Source organism: Phragmites australis, chromosome 3 (assembly GCF_958298935.1).
Source record: "Phragmites australis chromosome 3, lpPhrAust1.1, whole genome shotgun sequence".
NCBI classification, from domain to species: domain Eukaryota; kingdom Viridiplantae; phylum Streptophyta; class Magnoliopsida; order Poales; family Poaceae; genus Phragmites; species Phragmites australis.
Genome location: NC_084923.1, coordinates 39,986,457 through 40,010,421, shown reverse-complemented (window position 1 = coordinate 40,010,421; position 23,965 = coordinate 39,986,457). Strand labels below are relative to the sequence as shown.

The 23,965-nt window shown below is 42.6% G+C and overlaps 2 protein-coding genes across 3 annotated transcripts; one reads left to right on the top strand and one right to left on the bottom strand.

Annotated features, from left to right (window-relative positions):
- Positions 1-4,289: 4,289 nt before the first annotated feature.
- LOC133911201 (uncharacterized) lies at positions 4,290-6,288 on the bottom strand. The gene is made up of 4 exons (XM_062353407.1): positions 6,106-6,288; positions 5,909-6,032; positions 5,266-5,333; positions 4,290-4,572 (listed from the first exon to the last, which is right to left on the bottom strand). The coding sequence occupies exons 1-4, from the start codon at positions 6,280-6,282 to the stop codon at positions 4,453-4,455; spliced, it is 489 nt and encodes a 162-aa protein (XP_062209391.1). The 5' UTR covers positions 6,283-6,288; the 3' UTR covers positions 4,290-4,452.
- Positions 6,289-12,421: 6,133 nt separating this feature from the next.
- Positions 12,422-22,863, top strand: LOC133913044 (GATA transcription factor 18-like). 2 transcript variants are annotated; one of them, XM_062356075.1, is made up of 8 exons: positions 12,425-12,796; positions 13,679-13,759; positions 13,857-13,993; positions 20,484-20,603; positions 20,707-20,812; positions 22,173-22,232; positions 22,306-22,394; positions 22,470-22,863. In XM_062356075.1, exons 1-8 carry the CDS (start codon positions 12,539-12,541, stop codon positions 22,507-22,509), a joined length of 891 nt encoding a protein of 296 aa, XP_062212059.1. In that variant the 5' UTR covers positions 12,425-12,538; the 3' UTR covers positions 22,510-22,863. The 2 variants fall into 2 exon arrangements, with proteins under 2 accessions (XP_062212060.1, XP_062212059.1); XM_062356076.1 differs by lacking the exon at positions 22,470-22,863 and having other exon boundaries at positions 12,422-12,796; positions 22,115-22,232; positions 22,306-22,361.
- The last annotated feature ends 1,102 nt before the right edge of the window (positions 22,864-23,965 follow it).

The window sequence follows — 23,965 nt, the reverse complement described above, 5'->3', positions numbered from 1 at the left end:
CGGGAGAGAGTGCTCGGGGCTGCACGTGGCAGCCCCCGAGGACTCGGTTCCCCGAAGGTCTCACCGGAGTGCTCGGGAGAGAGTACTCGGGGCTGCACGTGGTAGTCCCCGAGGACTCGGTTCCCCGAAGGTTCGCGCAAGATCGTCCGACGACCCGAAGGGTCCCATCGTCGAGGTGTCAGCCAGTCAAAGGCCCAATGCCGCATTTAATAGGCACGCGCGGCCTGACATCCTGACATTCTCAGCTGCTCACGCCCTAGTGTCAGACCCTGCCATGCTCTGGCAGGGGGGCATGGGTCCATTAAATGCACGAGTCCCGTCCCGTTTCATCCGGGTGCCTCGGGATAACGTTGCCAAAATCGAAGCGCTCCGCCTGCCACCCTGTCCTGGCAGAAGAACAAGACAGGGTGGGCGCACCGGGCACCTCTGTGGCTGCCCGGTGGACCCTCTTAATGGCGCCGGAGGACATCCACAGTGGCGGGTGGTCAGATACACGCCGCAATTTTCCACCGCCCCTGTCACTTCGCCAAGATGGAATGATGACGCCTTTCTCCGTGGCGCCTTGGCATTTGCGCCCCCTCTTTCCCATTCTGGATAAGTCGAGGTCGGCGCGCCTATAAAAGGAAAGGATGGAGAACACATAAAGACAGACCAAAAACAAAGTGAACAAGGCAAGAAAGCCCCGACAACCCTCAAGAAGCACCCGAAGCCCAGATCAAAAGGCGAAGAACATCACAAACAAGCTCAAGCCAAGCTAGAACACGAGAGCCTCAAGCTCTCTGTAGACAGCTCGCCCCTGTAACCAGATACATCCTTGAAGAATTCCCTTCAAGGAGAGATATAACACTCGCACAGGAGTAGGGTGTTACGCCCCCGCGCGGCCCGAACCTGTCTAAACCCCGGTGCACCCATCTTTCTTGCACTAGGTCGATCATCTCCCACCACTAGCCACTGCATTTATTTCCGTTCCCATTTATTTCCCAGACAAGCCCGTTCAGGATCATCCCCCCGGCCGAATCTTTAAAAAGGGGTCTCTCGGGATCCCTGCGACAGGAGTTCATCCTCCGACAGGGGTATCCTGGCTAACGGGCCACACGAGGGGTATGGCAACCGACGGGGAATATTTCCTAAACCCTGGCCCATCGCGCTACTAGATCAAAGCTCGCTTGACCGGCGCGAGGCTTGCGCGACCAGCCTCCTTGCGATATATTGTGATCCTACCCGAGGCACATTCCATATCTAACATATCTAATCTCATTGACATCCATATCTAACCTGTCTAATCGCATTTATTGATCTCTACTTAATTGTTATCCTTCCCGAGACACATTCCTTTAGCGAACAAAGTTGTGACCGGCGCAAATGGGCAGTGCCCCGTCCCATAGCATTAAATGCTACGGAGTGGGATCTTACGGACCGACTTTACACCACACGACAGATGGGATAGGGTCTGCAGAATGACCAGGTAAGTGGACGAGTTCACAGGTAGGCTCATGAAAGGCTAGGATGGAACAGCTTGGCAGATAAGCTTGCGACTCATGACGAAGGGACGGGCGGGGCTACCGAGTAAAATAAAAGTGGAGACGTCCATAGGGACGGGATGGGCCCCACAGTACCACCGATGCAAGGTGTAGCTCACACGCTCCGCGTGGTGATGGCCTGAGAAAAGAATATCTAGCAAAGTATGGGTCTACGAAAAAGAGTCTACTTGTAAGTTCTTCTTTTCTTGTATATAAAGAGGAGAACGGGTCTAGGATTGGGGGGGGATCTCATTTGTAACCAATCCAGAAAACACTCATAACAAAATACACATGACGTAGGGTTGTTATCCTTTGGGAGGCTTGAAACTGGATAACCCTTGGTGTTCTTGAGGTCTAGCAGATACATATCCGTTCAAGATGTTGATCACACACCGTCGTCCGGTGCCCCCAGAATCGTTGTCTGGGATTAACCCTCGACAACTAAACTTTACAAATCTCGAAGTCTTCTCATACCAATTCCATAAATGAAATAAATAAGTTGATAAAGTCTTTGTAAATAAATCTACAAGATGGTTTGCAAAGTATGTATTTCCTTATTTCTGTAATTCATGAGGATAAAATAATTCTGAGGCAATATACTTGTGATATTGCTATTATATAACATGTATGCATTTTAACAATACAAGCAATATTATCTTCATAGATAATAGTAGATGATTTTGATGAATCAATATCACACAATTCTTGTATATGATTAATCATTATGTGAAACCATACATATTCATATGATGCTTCATATAATTATAATTAGAGTAAAATTCATAAAGCTGCATTACGATCATCAAAACTATCACAAAACTAGACTTTCCACTTCTATTTCACAAAATCACACTTACTTTGTATCACTTTATCACAAAACTATACTTTATTTTACTTAACCATCACAGAACTACATTTTTTCCTTCTATTTCACAAAATCACACGTACTATGTATCATTTTATCACAAAAATATATTTCAGTTACTGTAGACATATCTAACAAGATGAGCCCATATGTCATACTTACAGGCTTCAGTCCTCACTGTTTGCTGACGTAGTCGACTACGCCATGTCATAGTTGCTTGCCAAATTAGTAGATCCTACGTGGTATTTAAGCTTTTTCTCTTAAAAGCTACCGATCTGGCGCGAGTTGAATTCCTAGATACAAAAAATTAGCATTGATGAAGGTTAGCATGACACCATTTAGCTGTCCAAATGGTGCTGATGGGGGTTAGCATGACACCATTTAGCTGTCCAAATGGTGCTGATGGGGGTTAGCATGACACCAGTTGGGCGGCTAAATGGCGCTGGTGGGGTTTATCATTTGGGCGGCTAAATAGTGTCATGCCAACCTCCACCAACACTAATTTTTCACGCTTAGAAATTCAACTCGTGCCAGATCGGTAGCTTCCAAAAGGAGCTCAAATGTCACATATGATCTGCTACTTTGGCAAGCAATTGTGATATTGTGTAGTTAATCATGTCAGGAAATGGTGAGGATCGAAACCTGCAAGTATAACGTGTAGACCTCATCTTGTCAGATCTGTTTACAGTAACAAAAATAATGTTTTGTGATAACATGATGTAAAATAAGTGTGATTTTATAAAATAGAAGGGGAAAAAATATAGTTTTGTGATAGTTGAACTTAAAAAATGTAGTTTTATGATAAAGTGATATAAAGTAAGTGTGATTTTATAAAATAAAATGAGAAAATTATAGTTTATGATAGTTTTAACGATTGTAACGTAGTTTTGTGAAATTTATTCTTATAATTATTTTAGAATGATTAATAAAAATAGTCCCGATAGTCTGATTCGAATAATTTTTATTATAAGTTTTTTCTATCATATAAGACTAAAGTCTGTCTGTGAGTATTATGACTCTAATGGTAGCTCCGCTGTTGCGACCTCTGCCGAGCATCCATTGCTTATCGAGCATCATCACCTCCGCCATAGCTCGCCAACTAGGAGCACCTTTGCTCCTCCTTCCGCCTCCTTTGCAGGCCCCGATCGCGGCCCCCGACAAGCAAAGGCTCGGACGGGTGGCAGCACTTCGCAATGGAGGAGGGGAACGATCCCCTGTGGCGGGTGCCGGGGCCTTTCCCCAGCAGCGGATGCAGCAAAAGGACACAAGCTCAGGGCACCACAGAGGGGGGAGCTCGATCCACGACTAGCGTCGTGAGTGGCGGAAGAAAGGGAGGGCTGGACCGCGGATCTAATCACCGCGGAGCTCGAGGAGGCAGTCGCCGTCCGCTTGCATTCAGGTAGCTGCCGCTAGCTCACCGAACCTCCGCGCTTCGGGAGGGTAGGAGGAGACGGGGGTGAAGCCCGCGTTCGGGGAGGGTGAGCTTAATGGCTCATCACGAACTCGCGACGTTCAGCGGCGAGGGCCACCGTGTGGTCGGCTACTCGGCTGCGGCGGCGCACCCTCCAGGCAAAGGAGAGGGAAAACGGAGACGATGGAAGAAGGTAAGGGCAATTTTGTCATTTTCAAGGGCAAAATCTCCACAATTGCAGAAGAATCAAAGTGGCAATGTTTGGAATGGCATTTTAACGTGTGCTAATGTTTGGATGGCAAATCAAAGTGGCAATGTTTGGAATGGCATTTTAACGTGTGCCAATGTTTGGATGGCAAATTTGCGAAGCCCGCTATTTGAAGTGACAAATATCCAATTTTCTCTCCAAAAAAAGAGTAATCAACTGTGAGCCTGTGGCAAAAGAAAAAAAAACCGAATCCTTACCTCCTCAGTCGCAAGACAGCGCCTGGCATATTTCCAAAATGTTTTTAAAATATAGAAGGTCTACAATAACTAGAGAGATCCCCCATAGCACATATAAACCACAATGTGGTGTTGAATACATGTCCAAATAGCTAAGAGAGGGTAACGATTAAACCAAGTAACTGGAGAGAACAAGATCAGTGCTCAACTGCTCATGACGGGGGACTAGAAGCTGAGAATGGCAAGTAAAAGAAATTGTAGGCCTCGGCTACTTCCATGTACCACATTGCATCACGGTTTGGCTGGGCCGAGAGATCGACTATCTTATGCACCTGCAACAATCAAGTTCACATATCACTATTGACCGATTGAAAATAGGATAGCTGACTGCCCTTTTCCCTAATAAGATCCACCAGAGCACTCGATTAGAGGACTTAATGAAGCATGGGAAAGATTACATGTCAAATATCCTTTCTGCAGTGTATAGAACTCACGAATAAAATGATGTAATGTGCACAAGCATTATTTTTTTCCTGAAAAGATCGCAGGAAATTCTTATAAACCTGCTTTAACCAAAAATCTTAACAAATCTAGGAGTGACATGCTATGTCAGGAGATATGAAAGGATAACCAATAACACCCTGATCGTAGTGAAGTTCCAAATTAGGAATTGTTGTGGAGTTAGATGCTAAAGAGCTCCCACCACTGATTACTAATTTTTTACTTCAGCAATGGCATGTATTAGCATATTTTGCAAAAAGCTCAACCTAAGAAGTCTAAATTACATATCGTTTTTTCCTTCTGTTTCCTCTTATTAGATGAAGCATTGGCTATGCTTAATACCGCAGGTGTTCGCTAAATTGACAATTTTTTAATCATTCAAAATGAAATTTTCAATCGCATTAAACAATAAAGAGATCGCAAACAAAGAACCTCCAATTATCAATAAATGGATGGGAAAAAGCATGCAAAAAGACTGGGACTAACATGGGACAAGCAAAAAAAGCGTGGGAGGGAGATGACACCTTGATAGCTGGATAATTGTCCTTAGACTCTGCTGCAACGTATGCCCCAATAACCATTACATACATCCCTACAGCACAAGATAGAACATCAACTAGCATAAATAAAACGAGTCAGAAAACAACCGAAGAAGGCTAGAACACAAACAGAATAACCTCTATGTAAACAGTCACTCTTCAAGATCATTAAGAAAACAGGTTCGTCGAGTAGTTGCCAGTCTGTATATGACAGTGGAAGCGATGGGTGTGTCTGTTAGGCGGTGGCATCAGTGTGGCAGATGCAGAGTCAAGCATGACACGCCATTGTGCTTAACAGCACGCTGATATTAAGTCATGGTAAGCTAATAGTAAAGATCCTATAATCTAATGAATTCATTCGTAAACCCTTCACGTTTTCAAGGTGGTAGTGATGGTGGGCTATGTTAAATCCTTGCACGGTCACCTTGCAGGGCAGCAGGGGTCCTAGTTTTCCTTGGTTTCTAGAAATAATACAATTCACGGGACCAATATAATCTATCGGCAATTGGAGAAGTACAATTGCAATCCATGATTTCTCACAAGTGAAGTTATTTCTCACACACATTACATCCAAGATACCGGAAAGGCAAGACCAAAGAACCAGCAAAAGATTCAAGAACCGTCGAACCTGCCCGCCACTGCCGTCCCTCGGCTTCTTTGGGCAAGACGAAGAGGTCGGCGACGCAGGACCCGTCATCCAGCACCAGGCGCCCTTCGCCGGCCTCATTGTAATCCGCCGATAGGAGCATGCCCTGCCTGTCGCCGCAAGTCGTCAGGGCTCAGACCAAGACAATGCGAGGAGGAAGGGAGAGGTGGGTTTGGGACCTGGATCCAGGCGCGCTGGTAGCGGATGCCGAAGAGCATCTGCGCGGCGGAGGAGCCCTCGGAGGACGGCGCCTCGGTGGAGGCGGCGAGCTGGGAGCCGAAGACCTTCAGCGCCGCGAGTGTGTAGTCCATGGCGACCGCAGCAGACCGCGCCGCCGCAGGGGTCGGGGTCGACATTCTTGCGGCGTTCCATGCTTCGAATAGGCTGTTATAAAGTTCTAGTCGTAGATGGGCCAAATCGAGCCGATCCAAAAACAGGCCGGTGGATGGAACGCCATTCCTGGAATCTTTTTGTTTAATAATATTTTTTATTAAAAAATTGTAAAAATAATAGTTAAATTTAAAAAATTACAAAAATAGTTACTTGTCGGCACACAGAATACCGACAAGGGTACTGTCGGCATTCTGAATACCAACAATCTACGTGACACTGAACCTGGCGCCCTGTCAGCATGCAGAAAGCGGAGAAAAGGTCTGTCAGCATTTCGCGTGCCGAGAGAACCCTGGATAGACACCGATAGGGGTGTCGCAGGAGCGGAGAGCCGATATGTCTGTCGGCAAATAGAATGTCGATAGGCATACCTCTTATTATTATTTTTTATTAATAATTATGGTTGACGATAGCTACTTTTTCATTTAAATTTGATTTTTTGTTTTTAATAAATTTATATTGAGGAATACTGACAAAAAACTATTAATCAAATAATAATAGTTAGAGAGAACAATTATCATAGAATCAGGCATAGATGTTACATACGCTAAAAAATATTACATGGGGTTTATCATCGGTACACGAATGAATCCTAACCATAAAAGAGACGACGATAACAAACGTTGATATGTATGGTACGTCTAAAGACTAACGTAATAGTATGCCACTACTAAACCTAACATGTATTAGGGAATGAAAGTATGTCGGGTTACAATAGATGGTCTCTACTGAGTGCACCTGGGATATTTTCCCTTCCGTAGGGCATCGGAACCTCCCATCTTAGCGCGGCGGGCCCTCTCTGGCTTTCTTTCCCTTTCTGCTTCGCGTGCTTCAGCCGCGGTGCGCTCCTCCTGACGCTTCAGCCGTAGTTCCTCATGTTGTTGCTCGTATTCTCGATGTTCGTACACTTCCCTCCTTCATTGTATGATCATTTGGACCCATTGCTTTTGATGCTCATTTTGCTCCATATCCAGTCATTCTATGAAGTCACAAATAGGTGGAGGAGACTAGACAAATGAAACAAGAGGGGAGATTAGTAAGACAGTGCATGAAATCATATGGAAAGTGTCACATGAGTGATTTATGTCACTATACCAGTGAGTACTCATATTGTCCATGTCGAGGCTTATTGTACTGTTAGTTGGTACACATGAAGAAGCATAGGCTATAGGTGTAGTAATGTCATGGGACTCACGAAGCCTACAAGGGTCGTTATAGAAGCACATCGGAGGTTCGACCATCTGAGGGATAAAAATACCCCAATGTTTCTTGGGTGGGCTTGATAGAGCTGATGAAGATATTGCAATTGAGATAGTTGAGGAAGGAGTGATCTATTCATGGATGAAGGTTGAGTTATTTATAGTGGATGGGGGCTGGTGCATGGACTGAGTGCATGAGCTTGGCTGAGGCCTGGAGCATAGGATTCCCTGTGAAAGCTAAAAAAGTTATGGCATTATTTTTAAGGTCATCAATGTCCTCCGGAGATGGAGGCCTCGGATGAAGGGGTTGTTGTGGTATGAAATCGTCGTAGTTGTCATCTTGAGCTATCACGGTAATAGCACGTCCTATTTTCTTATCGGTTATACGCAAAACAGAAGGGTCTTGCATGCAATTTGGTCACGGCTTGGATTAGGTTGCTCTACTTGAATGGATCATCCTTCCCTTCATGCACAACATGCAATAAGGCATTAAGTGCTATATGGATTGTTATATGTGTCCATAGAAAGCATGTACTCGAAGATCCCGCCATAGATTTATTGATTCTTTACTGCAACGTTATGATTTTGTACCAAAGCACGAATCCTTGATTATTTAAGAAACATCAAACAAGTATTAAATATCACAATTATTTGACAAATATTACATAAATTATGTGCCAAAATAATTTATGTAAGCCATGTGTTCCTCGATGCATCGATCTCGAAGTACGGTGTTACGTACTGTGATTCGTCATTGCTGCCCATATCCCTGCAAACGGCTAAGATATACGAGCATGAGATATGGTGCAGTTTTGGCTTATTACATGTGCACTTCACCTCGTGAGGCCCAAGTTGACATTGTTGCACTGTGTCCCATGCACTATACCCTGAAGCATACCTATGACGGTATATAACCTCAAATTCATTATTGACCAGGTCATAGATCCTCGTCTGATGAAAGTGTACCTTGTTACTCCATCTGTATATGATTTCCTTCACCTTAGGTGTGAACCACGTGCTGCAATTCATAGCAGTATTACCACGGTCTCGAAAGTAGTCTACTATTCTATTGAATGTGAGCTCAATGATGGCACACAACGGGAGGCCCCGTACTCCCTTTATGATATTGTTGAATGCCTTTGCTATATTCGTTGTTATAATGATGTATCTAACATGTTATACAATAATTTTAGAAGGTCTATTTGCATAAGAAATGGTACAATATGATCATTTAAATTCTATGTGCTAACATGCCACTGTAAGTGTCATGGATTAGGGCCCAACGCTCCGTCAGCTTCGCCACTATCCACTGGCTGAACATAGCATGTGAACGACTAACGATAGTTTGTCCCCTAACCATTTGCATTTATAGATGGTCCTCTTGTGCTTGTTGATCTGTCATCATCTTACGAGTGGTTTCATTTAACTCTCTATATCTCATTGAACCTTGTCTGCTGGTTCTACGGACACAACCATTTGAATATCTTTACAAGAGACTTGTTGCAGTACCTTGTGTACAGATTTGCTCCAAAGTGTCACATGCATCATCTTCTTTCCACATCAGGCTATGCAATGGAGTTGTTTATGCTATCATGCAGCATATCCAACGCATATAAAAGGCCCTGTTGCGGTCTGAGATGATGTAAACTCGTTCCCTATTTTCCCACGACACGTGTCCTCACCAAAGTGAGAAACCACAACCAGCTATCATTGTTCTCACTCTCAACTATTGCAAAGGTAAGAGGAATGATCTGATTATTTGTATTCGCCGCTATCACTGTCATAAGAGTACCATGGTACTTGCCGCTTATAAATATGTCATCTACACATACAATCGGTTTGCAATGTTCGAAAGCTTTGATGTATTATCCAAAGGACAACAATAACCTAATGAGGTATCGATCAGTGGTGTTGTATGATCCATCCTCTAGATTGATTGGCTCATCTGCCATGGCCCACTAAGTCTCTGGATTCGTCATAGAAATCTTCTGCAATAGCCTCGGAGCATAGTTAAGACTCCTCTAAGCTTCTAAACAGCATCTTCAACGCCTTCTGCTTCGCTCGCTATGCAGTGTGGTAATTGATCAGCATACCTGTCTTAGTCTGCACCTAATCTATAATGATTTTTGGTGACAAATAAATATCCGTGTCAACAAGAGTGATGAACAGTTAGGCTATGAACCTTGCATCAATGACGTGGCTCACATTCCTAATTGTCTCTTTGCTGCATCCATGTGGGATGTGTCTACTAATCACAAAATAGTTTTCATATTTTGGTATATGTGCTTGTACAAAGTAAGGATAATTTGGGTGCTTGATACACCTGACCTCATACTCTATAGGGTTAGACTGGACACACTTGTGGTCCCTTCTTGTCATTACAGTATAGTTGCTAATAAAGTGGATGACCTCCCTCCTGTTATGAAACTATTGCCCGACTTGTATGTCGCTATTCCGATATCCCCAGTTAGGTAAGGTGTTATACTCAATGATGGCACAATCCAACAACCCAGCACCACGAAAGTACTGGATCACAAGCACCGGATCATCGTTATCAATAGCTTCTTCATCCCCACTACCACCGGCTTCATCATTCATGCATCCTGCATCTACCTCAGAAGGGTCCATTCTAGCTCCCTCTCTACCAAAACTGCCCTCCCCGACATGCCTTCCATCCTCTTCATGCATCACCTGCTGGTCTGATCATTCCACGGTAGTCATTGCATCACCTTGCACTAGTCATGGCTGTACACCCCCATATCAAAATTCTCCTCCAATGCTTTGGGTGAGTATAGAGCCAGTGTGTTATTCCTTCTCATCTCGAACAACATATGGACAACGAACAAGCTGTTTGGAATAAGTCGTGACCGCACACCATTCAGGACAACAGTATGACATTACTGGTTCACACGCAAAAGGCTTATAACATGTGATTTCAGATCATCCAGGTCATTAGGTATCTCAACCGAACTCTCTATGTGCTGCCAGTTCTGAATTGTTACGAGCATTCCGTGCAAAACTGTTGGACGTTCTTCGTAATAAATATGGAAAGTTGTGCCGTATTAGCTAAACAAAGTAAATCTAATAAAATAACTACTTAGATGTATATACGATACACAACTAATTACGCCCCCTTAATAAATAATAAATAAATTAACAATACAAATTAAATAGTACTATACTTAACAATGCTAAATATTTAAGTAATTAACAATACTAATTAAATCATCAATATTTAATTCAAATAAAATAATTAATATTTAATATTTTAAAATATTAATTAAACTAACATAAAAGTTATATTGACCAAATATTCAATCTCATTATAAATTAACTTTAAAACTATTTTAGAAGCTAGTTTTGCTAGCTTTCTTTACACTACATTTACTCTTCTAGAAGTCAAAAGCATCAATATACCGCTCTCAACCCTGGTGATCATCTCATTTTTACGGTGAATACTATTATGCCTATAGTTTCTAGCAAAATTTTAATGCTCACATTTTATGTTGAGTGAGCTGAAGAGAGAAAATGACTAGTCTACGGTAAGTAAAAGACATTGAAAATATTGCTTTATTTGAATTCATAGTTGCTTCTTTTCTTTAACTTAGGGCATGAGTTCTTGTGTGTACCACTATTTTAATAGATTAAATTAATACTAATTAAACATACGCACATCACTATTAATTAAAAATTCAATTTGATAATTTTTTTTTGGTGCATTGTGATTTTTATCAAATCTTACTGTTTAACCCAAGTTTTTAGAATCTTTCTAAAAATTATTTTTTATCCTTTACCCTTTCTTTTTCCTTTCTTTTTCTTTTTTTTCCTCTCATTATAGGACACCCTACTTCCACCTATGGAGAGCATACATGCACTAGGCCACCACCCTACACCACCACTAGCACAAAATGTCATTACTAGACCATCATGTTATTAAACTAATTAAATAATCTAATTACATTGATTAATTAAATTCACTCTAATTACTATGATACAATCTACTTACTTTGAATAAGCAAATAATCACTATTATACAAATTCACGTTAATTACTATTATACAAATTCACATTAATTACTATTACACCGACTAAGAAAATAATCAAATTGATATAATCAAATTAAACAAATAATTATACAAATATAATTGAACGGATTAAACAATCTATTTACTCTAATTACTATTATTCTGCAAGTATTAATTAAATACATAATTTAAGTACTTACTGTAACTCGTGCTACTTCTGCTACTCGTTTCAGGCTGATTCTCCTCTCCTCGGGCTGTTGCTACTCCTCACCTCGCGCTGCTTCTCCTCTCATCTCCATGCGCTGCGCTACTACTTCTCCTCTCCTCTCCTCCCCTCCCTTGCTCATCTGTTCTCAGATCGCGTTGTGGCTCCTTATAGCGAAGCACGACAGCACGCTAGTATTTTATAGTGAAACACAACATCGCGCATGTTCAAAAAGGGGGCAAAAGCGAAACGACACAACACAACACGACATGACCTACCGTGTTGAAAGCATCGATCGACGCGATGTGAGCGGAGCTGGCCTATATTCGGCACCTAAGGTGCCGAATATGGCCCTGTTCACCGTATTCATCCCTGTTCACCGTATTCAGCACCAGGGAGTTTTTGGCACGTGAGGTGTCGAATACAGGAGTTTTCGATACCTCAGGTACCGAAATTGATTTTTCATTATTTGAAGTGCTAAATACATACGTTAAATTTATAAATACACCGATATATTATCTATTTTGATAAATATAATTACGTTTGTTGTCTATTTTAGATTTTTGCCTGTGGATTTTTATTCTTAGTATGTAGTAGTATCAACTTACAAGCTACGGAATATCAGGACTCTTGGAGGTTGCATACGCAAAAAAGGTCATCTGGGTCGCCTATTCCTTCGCATCACCACACGCACCACGAGTTCGGCCTCCAGTTACACCACTACAGCTCCCGCCCCGCATCACCGCCTTCCATTCCCCAATCTAGGGTTGAGCGCTCCTGGCCACCGCCGGTCATGCCCGACGCGGCAGCCGCCCAGGACGCCGACGCCGAGATGCGCGACGCCGCCGCCGCCGCGGCGGCGGCGCCCGGTGACGACGACGGCGAGGACTACACCGAGGATGAGGAGGATGATGAGGACGTTGACGAGGAAGACGAAGACGAGGAGCCGCCCGCCCCGGCGCCGGTCTCGGCCTTGCCAAGCAGCCCGAACCAGCTGACGCTGCTCTTCCAGGGCGAGGTCTACGTGTTCGAATCCGTTACCCCTGAGAAGGTCTTCCCCCTCGACTCATTTCGTTATGTTTTGCAATTCACATGGAAATGTGCTGCTCGAGAATTCGTGCGATCGAATCAGAAATTTGACGTGTTAGTGGTAGTGAGCGGCTATTGGATATGTACTTGGTGTTACGATTTTTTGTTTGGGATCATTTCCTTGTGAGCATCAGAAATTGCGCCTCTGTTCTTACTTCTCACAGCTCTGTTTTTTTCCCACCTGATTCTGTGTTGGGCTTGGAGTTGGTTGATCAACATGTTTGTTTGCCAAAACATTGTTTACATGTCTACTATTATGAGTATTGAGTACAGTTGGATCGGCTAAAGAAATGAGTTACATTGGGATACTGGGTTTGGCCTGGGTTACAAGTAATTTTCATCCTCATGTATGACTTGCAAAGCAATACAGACATGTCACGTATTTTTGTTGGTGAGAATATGTTATACTATACCTGTGCTAATCTGTGTAGTGTGTAGAACCCCCAATCTTAAGAATCAAGTAACCTCACGGTGACAACTAGTAGCAACTGCTGAGATTCTGTAATTTTTGTAATGAATTACTGTGCTATTATGCAACATCACTGTACCATAGTTGTGGTTTACTACCACAAAACGGATACGATCCTAGTCATTATGACTTGAGGGAGTTTGCAACCCTTTCACAGCATGTTTTTTCCCTGCATGTAGCACATTAACCAAAGAGCATGATGATTTGTACTAACTACTTGCTATTGCCAAAAGCTATGTGTTGCCATAGTACATGAATATCAACCATCTGGTTATACATCTGAGCACAGGTAATTCTGCTCCCCCCCCCCCCCCCTCTTCAATTTCCAACTTCCTGACCCACTTCTGTTTCTCTAAGCTGAAGTTTGTTTTCCAGGTTCAAGCTGTCCTGTTACTATTAGGAAGCGGTGAACTGCCACCTGGTTTAGCTGGCATGGTTTTACCTAATCAGAACAAGGTAAGTGGAAATTGTTCATTTGTTCTGCAGTGTGTATGACAGTCACTATATCAGTAATCATTTCTTCGTTTATAATTTCTTGTTAGCATTTCTGTAGGGTTATGATGATATACTTCGGAGGACAGACATTCCTGCAAAAAGGGTTGCTTCGCTCATCAGGTTCCGTGAAAAGCGAAAGGAAAGAAATTTTGATAAGAAGATACGTTATTCTGTACGCAAAGAAGTGGCACTCAGGTGTGTTGCTGGTCTGATTAATTACTCGCCATATTTTATTTCTAAATGCTATTACAGAAGGTGTATATAAGCCATACCTGTTAGCCACAAGCATTTTCTTATCTTGAATGATTTGTCAACCTTCTTACTGTATCTAATAGTGGTACCACTTTGGTGCCCATAGGAGCTGAGTAACATTCTTGGATTTGTTTGCTTTTCCTATGTTTTTTCTTGTTTGTAGATCTTGCACATAACCTTTTTTCCCCTCTTTTCAATATAATATAATCAGTAGGGGCTTGCCCCTCCTGTTCTCTCAAACAAATACATAGCCGACAGTTTGCTGGAACTAAGGGAAAGAAAGCAGAGTAACGTTTATGATTAGTAGTTTAATCTATTTCACCAGCCTGTTGTTTGCCTGTTTCTTAGTTCAATCCTTAATGACTATTGGATCATGATGCATTGGCTTAACCGGAGATGAAACTAAGCTCAGTTCATCTTTTTACATAGTCCTCAAGTACTAGTCATTCAATCTGAATTATACATCTTAGTTACTCTAAATTTTCCACTATATTAAACTGCACAGTCCTATTACTATTAGGAAAGAATAAGTATAAACAAGTGGACCAATTTAAAAAGGGTACAATATCTAGAGTGTTACTAACATTGGGGATTAGAGAGCTTAATCACGTCATGAGGTGGTGGATGTGTATATATAGCCATGAGATGGGCCAATATGGCCTAGATGATATATGGGCCTTAATACCCCCCTCGAACTCAATGCGGATATGAAGTGTTGAGTTTGAGCAAATGAAGCCAATGCTGCTCTCGAGTTTGCGCTTTAGTGAAGAAATGTGCAACTTGTTGTACGGATGGCGCATACTGAAGAGCAATTGTTTTCTGATGACAATGAGACCGGGTAAAGGAGGCATTATCACAAATATGCTTTGTAAGTTCATGCTTCACAAGATTACTAGCAACCTGTATAGCTCCAGTATTATCACAAAGAAGAGGTGTGGGATCATCACAAGAAATACCAAAAAATTAGCCAAGAACCATTGAAGCCATACAATCTCAGAATTGGTAGTGGCAAGGGCTTGAAGTTCTGCCTCAGTATTGGACCGAGATACTGCTGTCTGTTTCTTGGATTTCCATGCAAGAGGAGAAGAACCAAGAAGAATGCAATAACCAGTGATAGAACGACGATCTGTCGGATCACTCGCTCAAGTGGAGTCTGAGTAAGCATGAAGCTGAAGCGGACTATCACGAGCATAAAACAAACACTAAGATGATGCCCCCCCTGAAGTATCTCAGCACACGAAGTAAATGTCCAAAATGAACCGAAGTCGAAGCACTCACAAACTGACTCAAAATATGGACAACATGAACAATGTCAGGTCTGGTAACAGTGAGATAAGCAAGATTGCCCATGATATGCTTATATCAAGAGGGGTCCTCAAGAGGTGTACCATCAGTAGGATGAAGCTGCAAGTGAAGATCCATAGGTGTTGTTGCTGTCTGGTTATCAGTAATGCCAGAACGAAAAATAAGATCTTGAATGTATTTGGACCGAGAAAGATAATAGTCATTGGCAGAGTGTAAAACCTCAATCCCTAAGAAATAACTGAGAGGACCCAAGTTAGACGTCAGAAGTTGCTCACTAAGTTGCTTCTTCACTTGAGAAATATGTTTCACATCATCACCTGTGATCAACATATCATCAACATACATAAGAAGCAAAGTACGTCCACGTGAAGAGAGATGAATAAATAAAGCAGGATCATAATCACTAGGTGAAAAACCAGCAGCTCATATCACAGAGACAAAACGCTCAAACCAAGCACAAGGTGCCTGTTTAAGACCATATAAAGCACGACGAAGACGACAAACATGCCCAAAACGAGCAGCAACACGGGGGGTGGCTACATATAAACTTCTTCATACAAATTGCCATGAAGAAAAGCATTCTTAACATCAATCTGAGAGAGTCCAAGAACAAGTAGTAGCTACGTCAATTAGAGTACGAACAATAGTCATGTGAGCAACAGGAGCAAACGTCTCATCATAATCTCGTCGCTGAGCCTGCTAAAAACCTCTGGCAACAAGACGAACTTTATATCTCTCAATAGCACCATCTGACTACAACAATCAGAGTACAAACAATAGTCATGTGAGCAACAAGAGCAAATGTCTCATCATAATCTTGTCCCTGAGTCTACTAAAAACCTCTGGCAACAAGACGAGCTTTATATCTTTTAGTAGAACCATCTGACTTGATCTTAATCTTGAACACTCATTTACATGTAATAGATACTGCATGGGACGGTAATGGAACAATATCCCAAGTGCTAGTACGATCAAGGGCAGCAAGCTCCTCAGAAATGGCAAGCTGCCATTCTGGAATACTAGAAGCTTCCTGATTAGTGGATGGCTCATCAATAATAGCACTCACACTTGGAAAACGCAACCTGTCAGGAGGCTTAATAGTAGTACGATCTCGGAGATTATATCTCGGACCAACCTGTGACTCATCAGAAATACCATGTGACTCGTCAAAATTGTCAGATTCATCAAAAACAAGAGCATCAAGATTGGCCGAGGAGGTAGAACTAGGCGGGAGCTCTGTGGGATCGGTGGGACAACGAGTGTATACATGTATGATGGGTGGTTTAGATTGTGGAGGTGGAGCAGAAGTGGGTGGAGGAGGCTCATTAGGAATGAGTGGAACTGATGGGGGCAGTGTAGAGACATCATCACTGGATGAAATAGGAGGGGAGCATATAAATGATGGGGATTTTGTGGGAGAATATGATAGTTGAGTAGAAGGGTTATAAAAGAAGGGACGGTCCTCAACAAAGGTCACATCATGAGAGATACGTATGCGACGAGAGGAAGGATCATAACAACGATAACTCTTATGTTCAGGATAACTCTTATGCTCAGGACTCTACCCCAAAAAAACATACTCAATCGACTGGGCAGTCAACTTAGTTCGCTCACGAGGTGCAAGCATAACATAACACGTACACCCAAACACCCGAAGATGATCATAGCTAGGAGTACCAAACAATACTTTACCAGGGCACTTGCCAGACAGTTTGGATGATGATTGTCGATTGATGAGATAAACAACAGTGAAAACAGCTTCGCTCTAGAAATGAGAAGGAACAAAAGAGGCAATCAAAAGTGTTCGAGCAATCTCTATGAGATGACGATGTTTGCGTTTAGCAACACCATTCTGAGCATGAGCACCAGAACATTAGAGCTGAGCAAGAGTGCCCTCAGAGGTCAAGAATTGGCGAAAAATATCAGATAAATACTCACCACCTGAATCAAAACAAAAACTTTAATGGGAGTAGAAAACTGAGTGTGAACCATGCGAGTAAAAGACTGGTAAATGGAACACAACTGGGAACGATGTTTCATGAAATAAATCCAAGTATATCGAGAATGACCATCAATAAAAATGATATAATAGCTATGACCACCTTTTAAAGCAAAAGGTGAAGGGCCTCATACATCGGAATGAATAAGATCAAAAGGTTTAGCAGAATGAGAAATACTACTAGAATATGGGAGTTGAAGCTATTTACCAAACTTGCAACCCTTACAATGAAAAATGGACTCAATGAATGTATGACCTAACCGACCTTGAGGAACCAAAATAAACAGACGCGATCCACATAAGTGACCAAGACGATGATGCTACTTGACAAAAGATGAAGCGGATGATGATGCAACGGATGACACGAGCGATGGAGCTGGTGGAAAGAGGAAGACGCAAGGTGTCCAAAATGTAGAGGCCAGTAGACCCGCTACGGCGACGGCTAGTCCCGATCACACTCTCGCTTCGAAGATCCTGAATAAAAGCTTCGAAGATCCTGAATAAAACAAGATGAGATATCAAATCTAACAAAATAGTTTTAGTTAGTGACTTGACCTACGGCGAGAAGATTCATAGATAACTGAGGTACACAAGAAACATCACGTACAAAAAAACAAGAAGTGGAAAGTGCACCCTGATGAGTGATATGACAAGATGTATCATCAGCTGTCTGAATAGAACCTCCTGTAGGGACCAGCGTGCAAGCAGCTAGCTGAGACTTATCCGATGTGACATGGAACGAAGCTCCTGAATCCAGAACCCAAGACTGAGAATCACTGTTGTTAGCAACAGCAATAGATACATAACCTTGGGAATGAGCTGTATTACGAGATCGAGCGGCACGACGGGCACGGAACTCAGCCAACTTCTTTGGATGATGAGGGAAGCAATTCTCTGAACGATGACCAGTCTTCTTGCAATGCTCACAAGGAATACCCTCTGAGGAACTGCCTTTAGCTGTGCTAGATCTGAGAAGCTGCAAGTACACTATGAGGTACTGACACTGGAGTAGACGTGAGCGAACGAAAACGAGTTTCTCAGCAATCAAAGCAGACAATACATCAGCAATGGATGGTGTGGTGGGGTTGCTGAGCAGCTGCTTACGAATAGACTCAAAATCTGATCGAAGGCCATGACAGAACTGATACAAAAGGAACTTCTCAATGAACTTGTTCTTTCGATCACAACAGCCTGAACACCCTCCAGTACACTAGGGGACCATGGAAAGCAACAGACCCATCAAATGATCAAAAGCGGTATAGCACTCATCTATAGAGAGATCATTCTGCTGAAGACCATGAAATCCTATCATGAGAGTATGCAAGTGGGCACCGCTATTTTGAACATATCGATGCTGCAAATAATCCCACATCTCCTTGACTGTCTTGTGATGCTCAAGACTCATGATCAAAGACTCCTTCATACTAGTGACAATGGCGCTCATAACCCTTCCATCATCATTCTGCCAATTCTTGACTTCGCGGCACCAGAACCATCTTTCGATTTATCAACAGGTGGAACATCAGTCAAGTGAGACGCCAATGCATAACTTCCTAACACAGTTTTCACATAAAAAGACCATTAAGCTTAATAGCAATTGCACTTGATTGTGACATATTGGACGCAAAACGGCAATAGATGAACAATAATAGCAGGCGACAATAAACGAGCAGGCGTAGCAATAGTAGATGAACAGTGTACCAATGATACCTCCCTTCCTCTTCTTATGTCCTTTGCAGAGCAACAATAGAGGAGAAACCTGTCGATTGATAGACACCCCGCGGCAATGAGATAGAGGGGGCGACACCACCGGCAGACAAGCGAAGGAGCGACTCCACTAGAAGATCTCCACAACAGGTGGAGGGGTGACGAGCGTAGCAGGCCTCCGCGATGAGCGGAGGGGCGACGGACACAGCAGGTGTGACGGCAGACTTGCTCCCCGACGGACGGGCGTAGTGACGCGAGACGAAGGCGACAGTGACGCGTAGATCCGGGCGGCAGGTTTGCTGATGAAAAGTAGCGCGCAGCAGGGCTGTGATAGGCGATTGAAGAGCGGCCCCGACGGGCGGCCTGACGTGCAGCCCTTTCGGGTAGGTGGCTGATATCAAGGGAGCCCTTTTGGTGAGGGCAATTAAGGAGTATTTCCAGATCTGGGATTTGTTGGCCTACAATGCATTCTTTGTTGGTTCGATTAAGTTTGCACCTTGGAAGCGAGTGTGGGGGTCTTAGGCGCCTCTACGTTGCGAATTCTTCATTTGACTTGCTATCCGTCATCGCTGTTGGACGTCAGATAACTTGGCCAAGCGCGGGCTGCCTCACCCGATGTCCTGCCCCCTTTGTGATCAGGTGGATGAATCAATCCAACATTTGCTAGTGTCTTGCGTGTTTGTTTGACAGGTGTGGTTTGATATTCAAAAACTCAACCCTAGGGAGAGACGTCCCGAAGGATATTGCAACTAGGTCAAGAAAAGGCCCTGAAGGCTAGTCAGCCTAGGAACACGCAGAAAGCGGTTTAACTTGGCGAGGCGCCTTATTTTTTTTGTGAGAACCAGGGTTCAAGCCCTGGCCGGTAGCCCCACAATTGGAGGTCTTACCACCACACTATGAGCACGTTCTCGTGTGGTTTTATATTCTCCAGAAAGTCGGTTTGCAACTGGTGACTCCGTAGTTGCGAGTGTTTGTGTTCTCCAACTGGTGGTGTCGCACCATCAAGATGGTTGCTAAACAACACAGGAAATGTCTCAACTTCCTAATAATCCTTGTCCCTTGGGAAACATGGAAGCACCGTAATGGCTGCGTCTTCAATGGAGAGGCCTCGAATGGTAGTGAGTTGCTGAGGAAGGTGGAAGATGAGGTTGCTCTATGGTGTGCTGCTGGGGCTAAAGACCCTCCGGTCTCTGTTTCTTTAGTTCTTTTTCAGTTTGTGTATGTTTGTTTGTTTTCTTCTTTCTTTTGTTTGTGCTTTCTTGTGTTGTACTGGTTTGTTCTTTCTCCTTTTAATGAAACGACATGTAGCTCTTCTGCGCGTTCAAGAAAAAGGAGGATATGGAGCCAACTAGCAACTAAGTTGTATAACTAGCAGCTATGTTACATTTGTTAATAATTTATGGTGTTTCTAATTAATCTCAGGATGCAGCGCCATAAGGGGCAATTTGCTGGGCGAGCCAATTTGGAAGGGGAGTCTCTAGCTCCTGGTGGTGATCCTGCTTCCCAGGGCTCAGGCCAAGATTTCATGTCTCGTGAATCAAAGTTTGTCTTTTCTTCCATTAGTTGACACTTGATAAACCTTCTGTCGGTTCATCACTTGGTGGAAAACTGACCTTTTTTTCCCTTGATACCATACTTACTGCAGATGTCATAATTGCGGCACTAGTGAAAGGATGACGCCAGCAATGCGTCGTGGTCCAGCTGGTCCAAGGACTTTGTGCAATGCTTGTGGATTGATGTGGGCAAACAAGGTATAGTTACATGCTTTATCATGCCGGATTCTTCTAATGGCCGATATGCTTATCTTCATCTTCATTTCCTATTTGCTAGACATTCCCTTTTTACTCCTTTTCATATACTTTGTCCGGTCACAAAAAAGTGATGTTTTGGACATGAACACGGTCCCAGACATAACTTTAACCATTGATTTCTATTGAAGTATATACTTGAAACTAAGTAGAGTTTTAATACAAACCTATATATACTATTCTCATATGACTAATCTAAATATATACATGAAGATATTGCAGGTCAAACTTAAAATTGTAGACTGCATACTCTCCAAATTGTCACTCTTTTGTGATTGGAGGGAGCACTAATGAACACATTACTATTGCAGTTTTGGTGGAATTAGTTTGCTTGGTTCCAACTTGGAAGTAGTTCTTCACAACATGGTTAACTCCATGCTTGTTGTGATGGTGTTACATGACATGGTGGAATTTTTACATTTTTACCTTTTTTAAAAACATATTATACAAATAGACCCCTACGAAAACAATTTATGAAAATAGACCTTTTTCACGGTGCTATGACATTTGGCACCATGGTTGAATAGCACTGCGCCGTGACATTTGGCATCGTGCTAGCGATCTTCTATTTTGGACTAGAAAGATTATACGTGGTAGCTATCACGGCGTCATGCTATTCAACCACGGCGCCAAATGACATGATGCCGTAAAAATGGTCCATTTTTTGACATTGTTTTCCTATAGATCCATGTGTAGAAAAAAGTTTTTAAAAAGGGCCAAAATCTAAAAATCCCACCAGGACGTGCTAAGCATCTTCTGTTTTGCTGTTAATGTACTTGCAGAAATACTGTATGTGTGGTAGCAACTTGATGGGTAAAAATTCATGGCGTGCTTCAGCCAAATTATGGAAAAATGGCTATATTCAACCATGTTGCCTTTTGAGGTTATCAAATATTAATTTCCAGTTGCAGCGCCTCCTCCCTTTAGGAAAAAAAAATCTTTGCCCATGGAGGTCTGCTGATGCACTTCAATGGCGAGGTGTCAGAACAATAAGTACGCAGTCCTTTGGAGATGAATAAAAGAAAATATTATATGAAATTTGAAAAGTAAAGGGAGCCTATCTTTTACATTGTGCTGTTAGTTCAGCTGCTCCGTTCCTGTTACTCTTGTTGCACAGGAGTGAAACCAAATGGAGCTTGTTCTCTTTGCAATGAGCATATCTCAAATCTCGAGATCGTCCCCTTGAAAAAATCTATTTAGCTTTGATGGCTAATTCTTGGATTTGTATGTGCTTTTACTGCCCAGTGGTCATCTGAGACTTGTAGTTACTTTATACTTCGTGTTTGGCTCTGGCGCTGTGCAGGGTACCCTGAGAAGTTGCCCCAAGGCAAAAGTTGAATCTCCCGTGGTTGCAGCTGAGCAGGTTATTTTTCTCATTGCTGTATCGGCTTGGTGCTCTCCACACATTTCTGAGCTTGAGTATTTTCATACCTCAGAGCAATGCCGCCGTCTCTCAGTATGGAAGTGACAACAAAACGTTAGTGGCACCAAAGAATGACAATGCAGCTGCAAGCAATGACGAAGCGTGAGTGCATTTTTTTTTCTTTTGTAACGTTATTCAGGCAGCTCATGAACTGAAACTGTGTGTCGTCTTCTCCAGCATTGGCAATAGCGCGCCTGCAAGCGCAGGCAGCTCGTGAACTGAAACTGTGTGTCGTCTTCTCCAGCATTCGCAATAGCGCGCCTGCAAGTTCAGCTGAGATAGGAGCGCGAAAGGCGCTGTGACAATAAGTTATATAAACATGTCATTGTTGAAGACAATGATTTCGGATTCTTTGCGTATAGCTAAACACCTCAATAGAAAGATTTGCTAATGAGGAATACCGATTCTCATCAAGTGTACATTTCTTGATTGACAGCGTTAGACATGTAATTAACATAAGGTCGATTGATGTCTGTTGTGTAAACTGTAAACCCAGATCTGTGTTACATTTCCTGCTTTTCCGAGCAGTGCGTTCACATAAATCATACTCATTGGTTCCCCCTTTCCCGTTGATTAGTCTGTGATGTTAACTGTCTTTGTAATTGGTATTTCTTTCCTTTTTCCCGACGAAATTGGTATTTCTTTCTGTATATGCCGTATGCGGCCGTCTTCTACAATCCTTCTGCTACCTGTAGGATGTACCTGAACCAATTTCAGACAGCTCAGATGCGATATTGCAGTTTTCCATATTGGTCAGGAGATTTACTCAAAAGAAATAATGAAATGGTTTGTTCTGTTACTGTAGGATGGAACATTCGTCGTCGTGCCAAAGAAGCCCTCGTAATGATGCGGCAGATTACGAAATAATAAGAAAAAGGAAGCTCGGGCCGTGAATTTATCATGGCTAGTTGTCAAGATGCTTAACGTGTGCAAAGAAAAGGTGCCGGCTCGATCCAAGTAGTCGGCTGCTTGTGAGCAGTCACCAAAGCTTGACGTGCGACAAATTATTTTGGTCCGTTTGAATTGTGCAGATTTTTAATCTTTTTTCTAAAGACGGCAGGAGTAGAGTAGTTCCATGTGAAATTTTTGTGACATTGTGAAATTCCTGCATTTCGACAGTTTAGTCTAATTTTACTTTATGCATAAGATATTACATAATGTAAGAAATATTGGAAAAGACATCGGAAGTATTGGTCGAAAATATTTGAGAACCTTCGGAACGGGATCCAAATCAGTACGATTTAATTCACATTTCTTACGTGTTGATTGGTTGCTCGCATAGGATGATCCTGGCCTGTCGGATACATATAATTTTAGAAAGAAATATATTTATTTTGTCGCCTGCACTGTTTCAGTCTAACCCGATGGATACAAATGTGCGTCCGCAGCTTGGGCCAGGAGGTATGCTTGAATTTAGTTCCCTCTGTAGCCTAATATGATGAATATAGACTCCTGCATCCGCTCATGTAGGTGGATCCACTTGTCAGTATCACAAAATCACCTTTATGCAAGTAACCAATCACAATCTAAACTCTTACATCTACTCATATTCGATAAAATAAACAGAAACTCAGCTCATCATGTCTAAACAAATACGATCAACCAGACATTCTTCTTTTGAACAAATATAACTCTACTCAGTCTACTTTCCGTCAGCCTGCATATACGATCCA

Coding starts and splice junctions, on each gene's coding strand:
- LOC133911201 (XM_062353407.1), bottom strand. CDS start 6,282: ATGTCGACCCCGACCCCTGCGGCGGCGCGGTCTGCTGCGGTCGCCATG. Junction 6,033..6,105: donor ACCAGCGCGCCTGGATCCAG/GTCCCAAACCCA, acceptor GGCGACAGGCAG/GGCATGCTCCTATCGGCGGA. Junction 5,334..5,908: donor GGGACGGCAGTGGCGGGCAG/GTTCGACGGTTC, acceptor CTTGTGCTGTAG/GGATGTATGTAATGGTTATT.
- LOC133913044 (XM_062356075.1), top strand. CDS start 12,539: ATGCCCGACGCGGCAGCCGCCCAGGACGCCGACGCCGAGATGCGCGAC. Junction 20,604..20,706: donor TTCATGTCTCGTGAATCAAA/GTTTGTCTTTTC, acceptor TACTTACTGCAG/ATGTCATAATTGCGGCACTA. Junction 22,395..22,469: donor GCTGCAAGCAATGACGAAGC/GTGAGTGCATTT, acceptor CGTCTTCTCCAG/CATTGGCAATAGCGCGCCTG.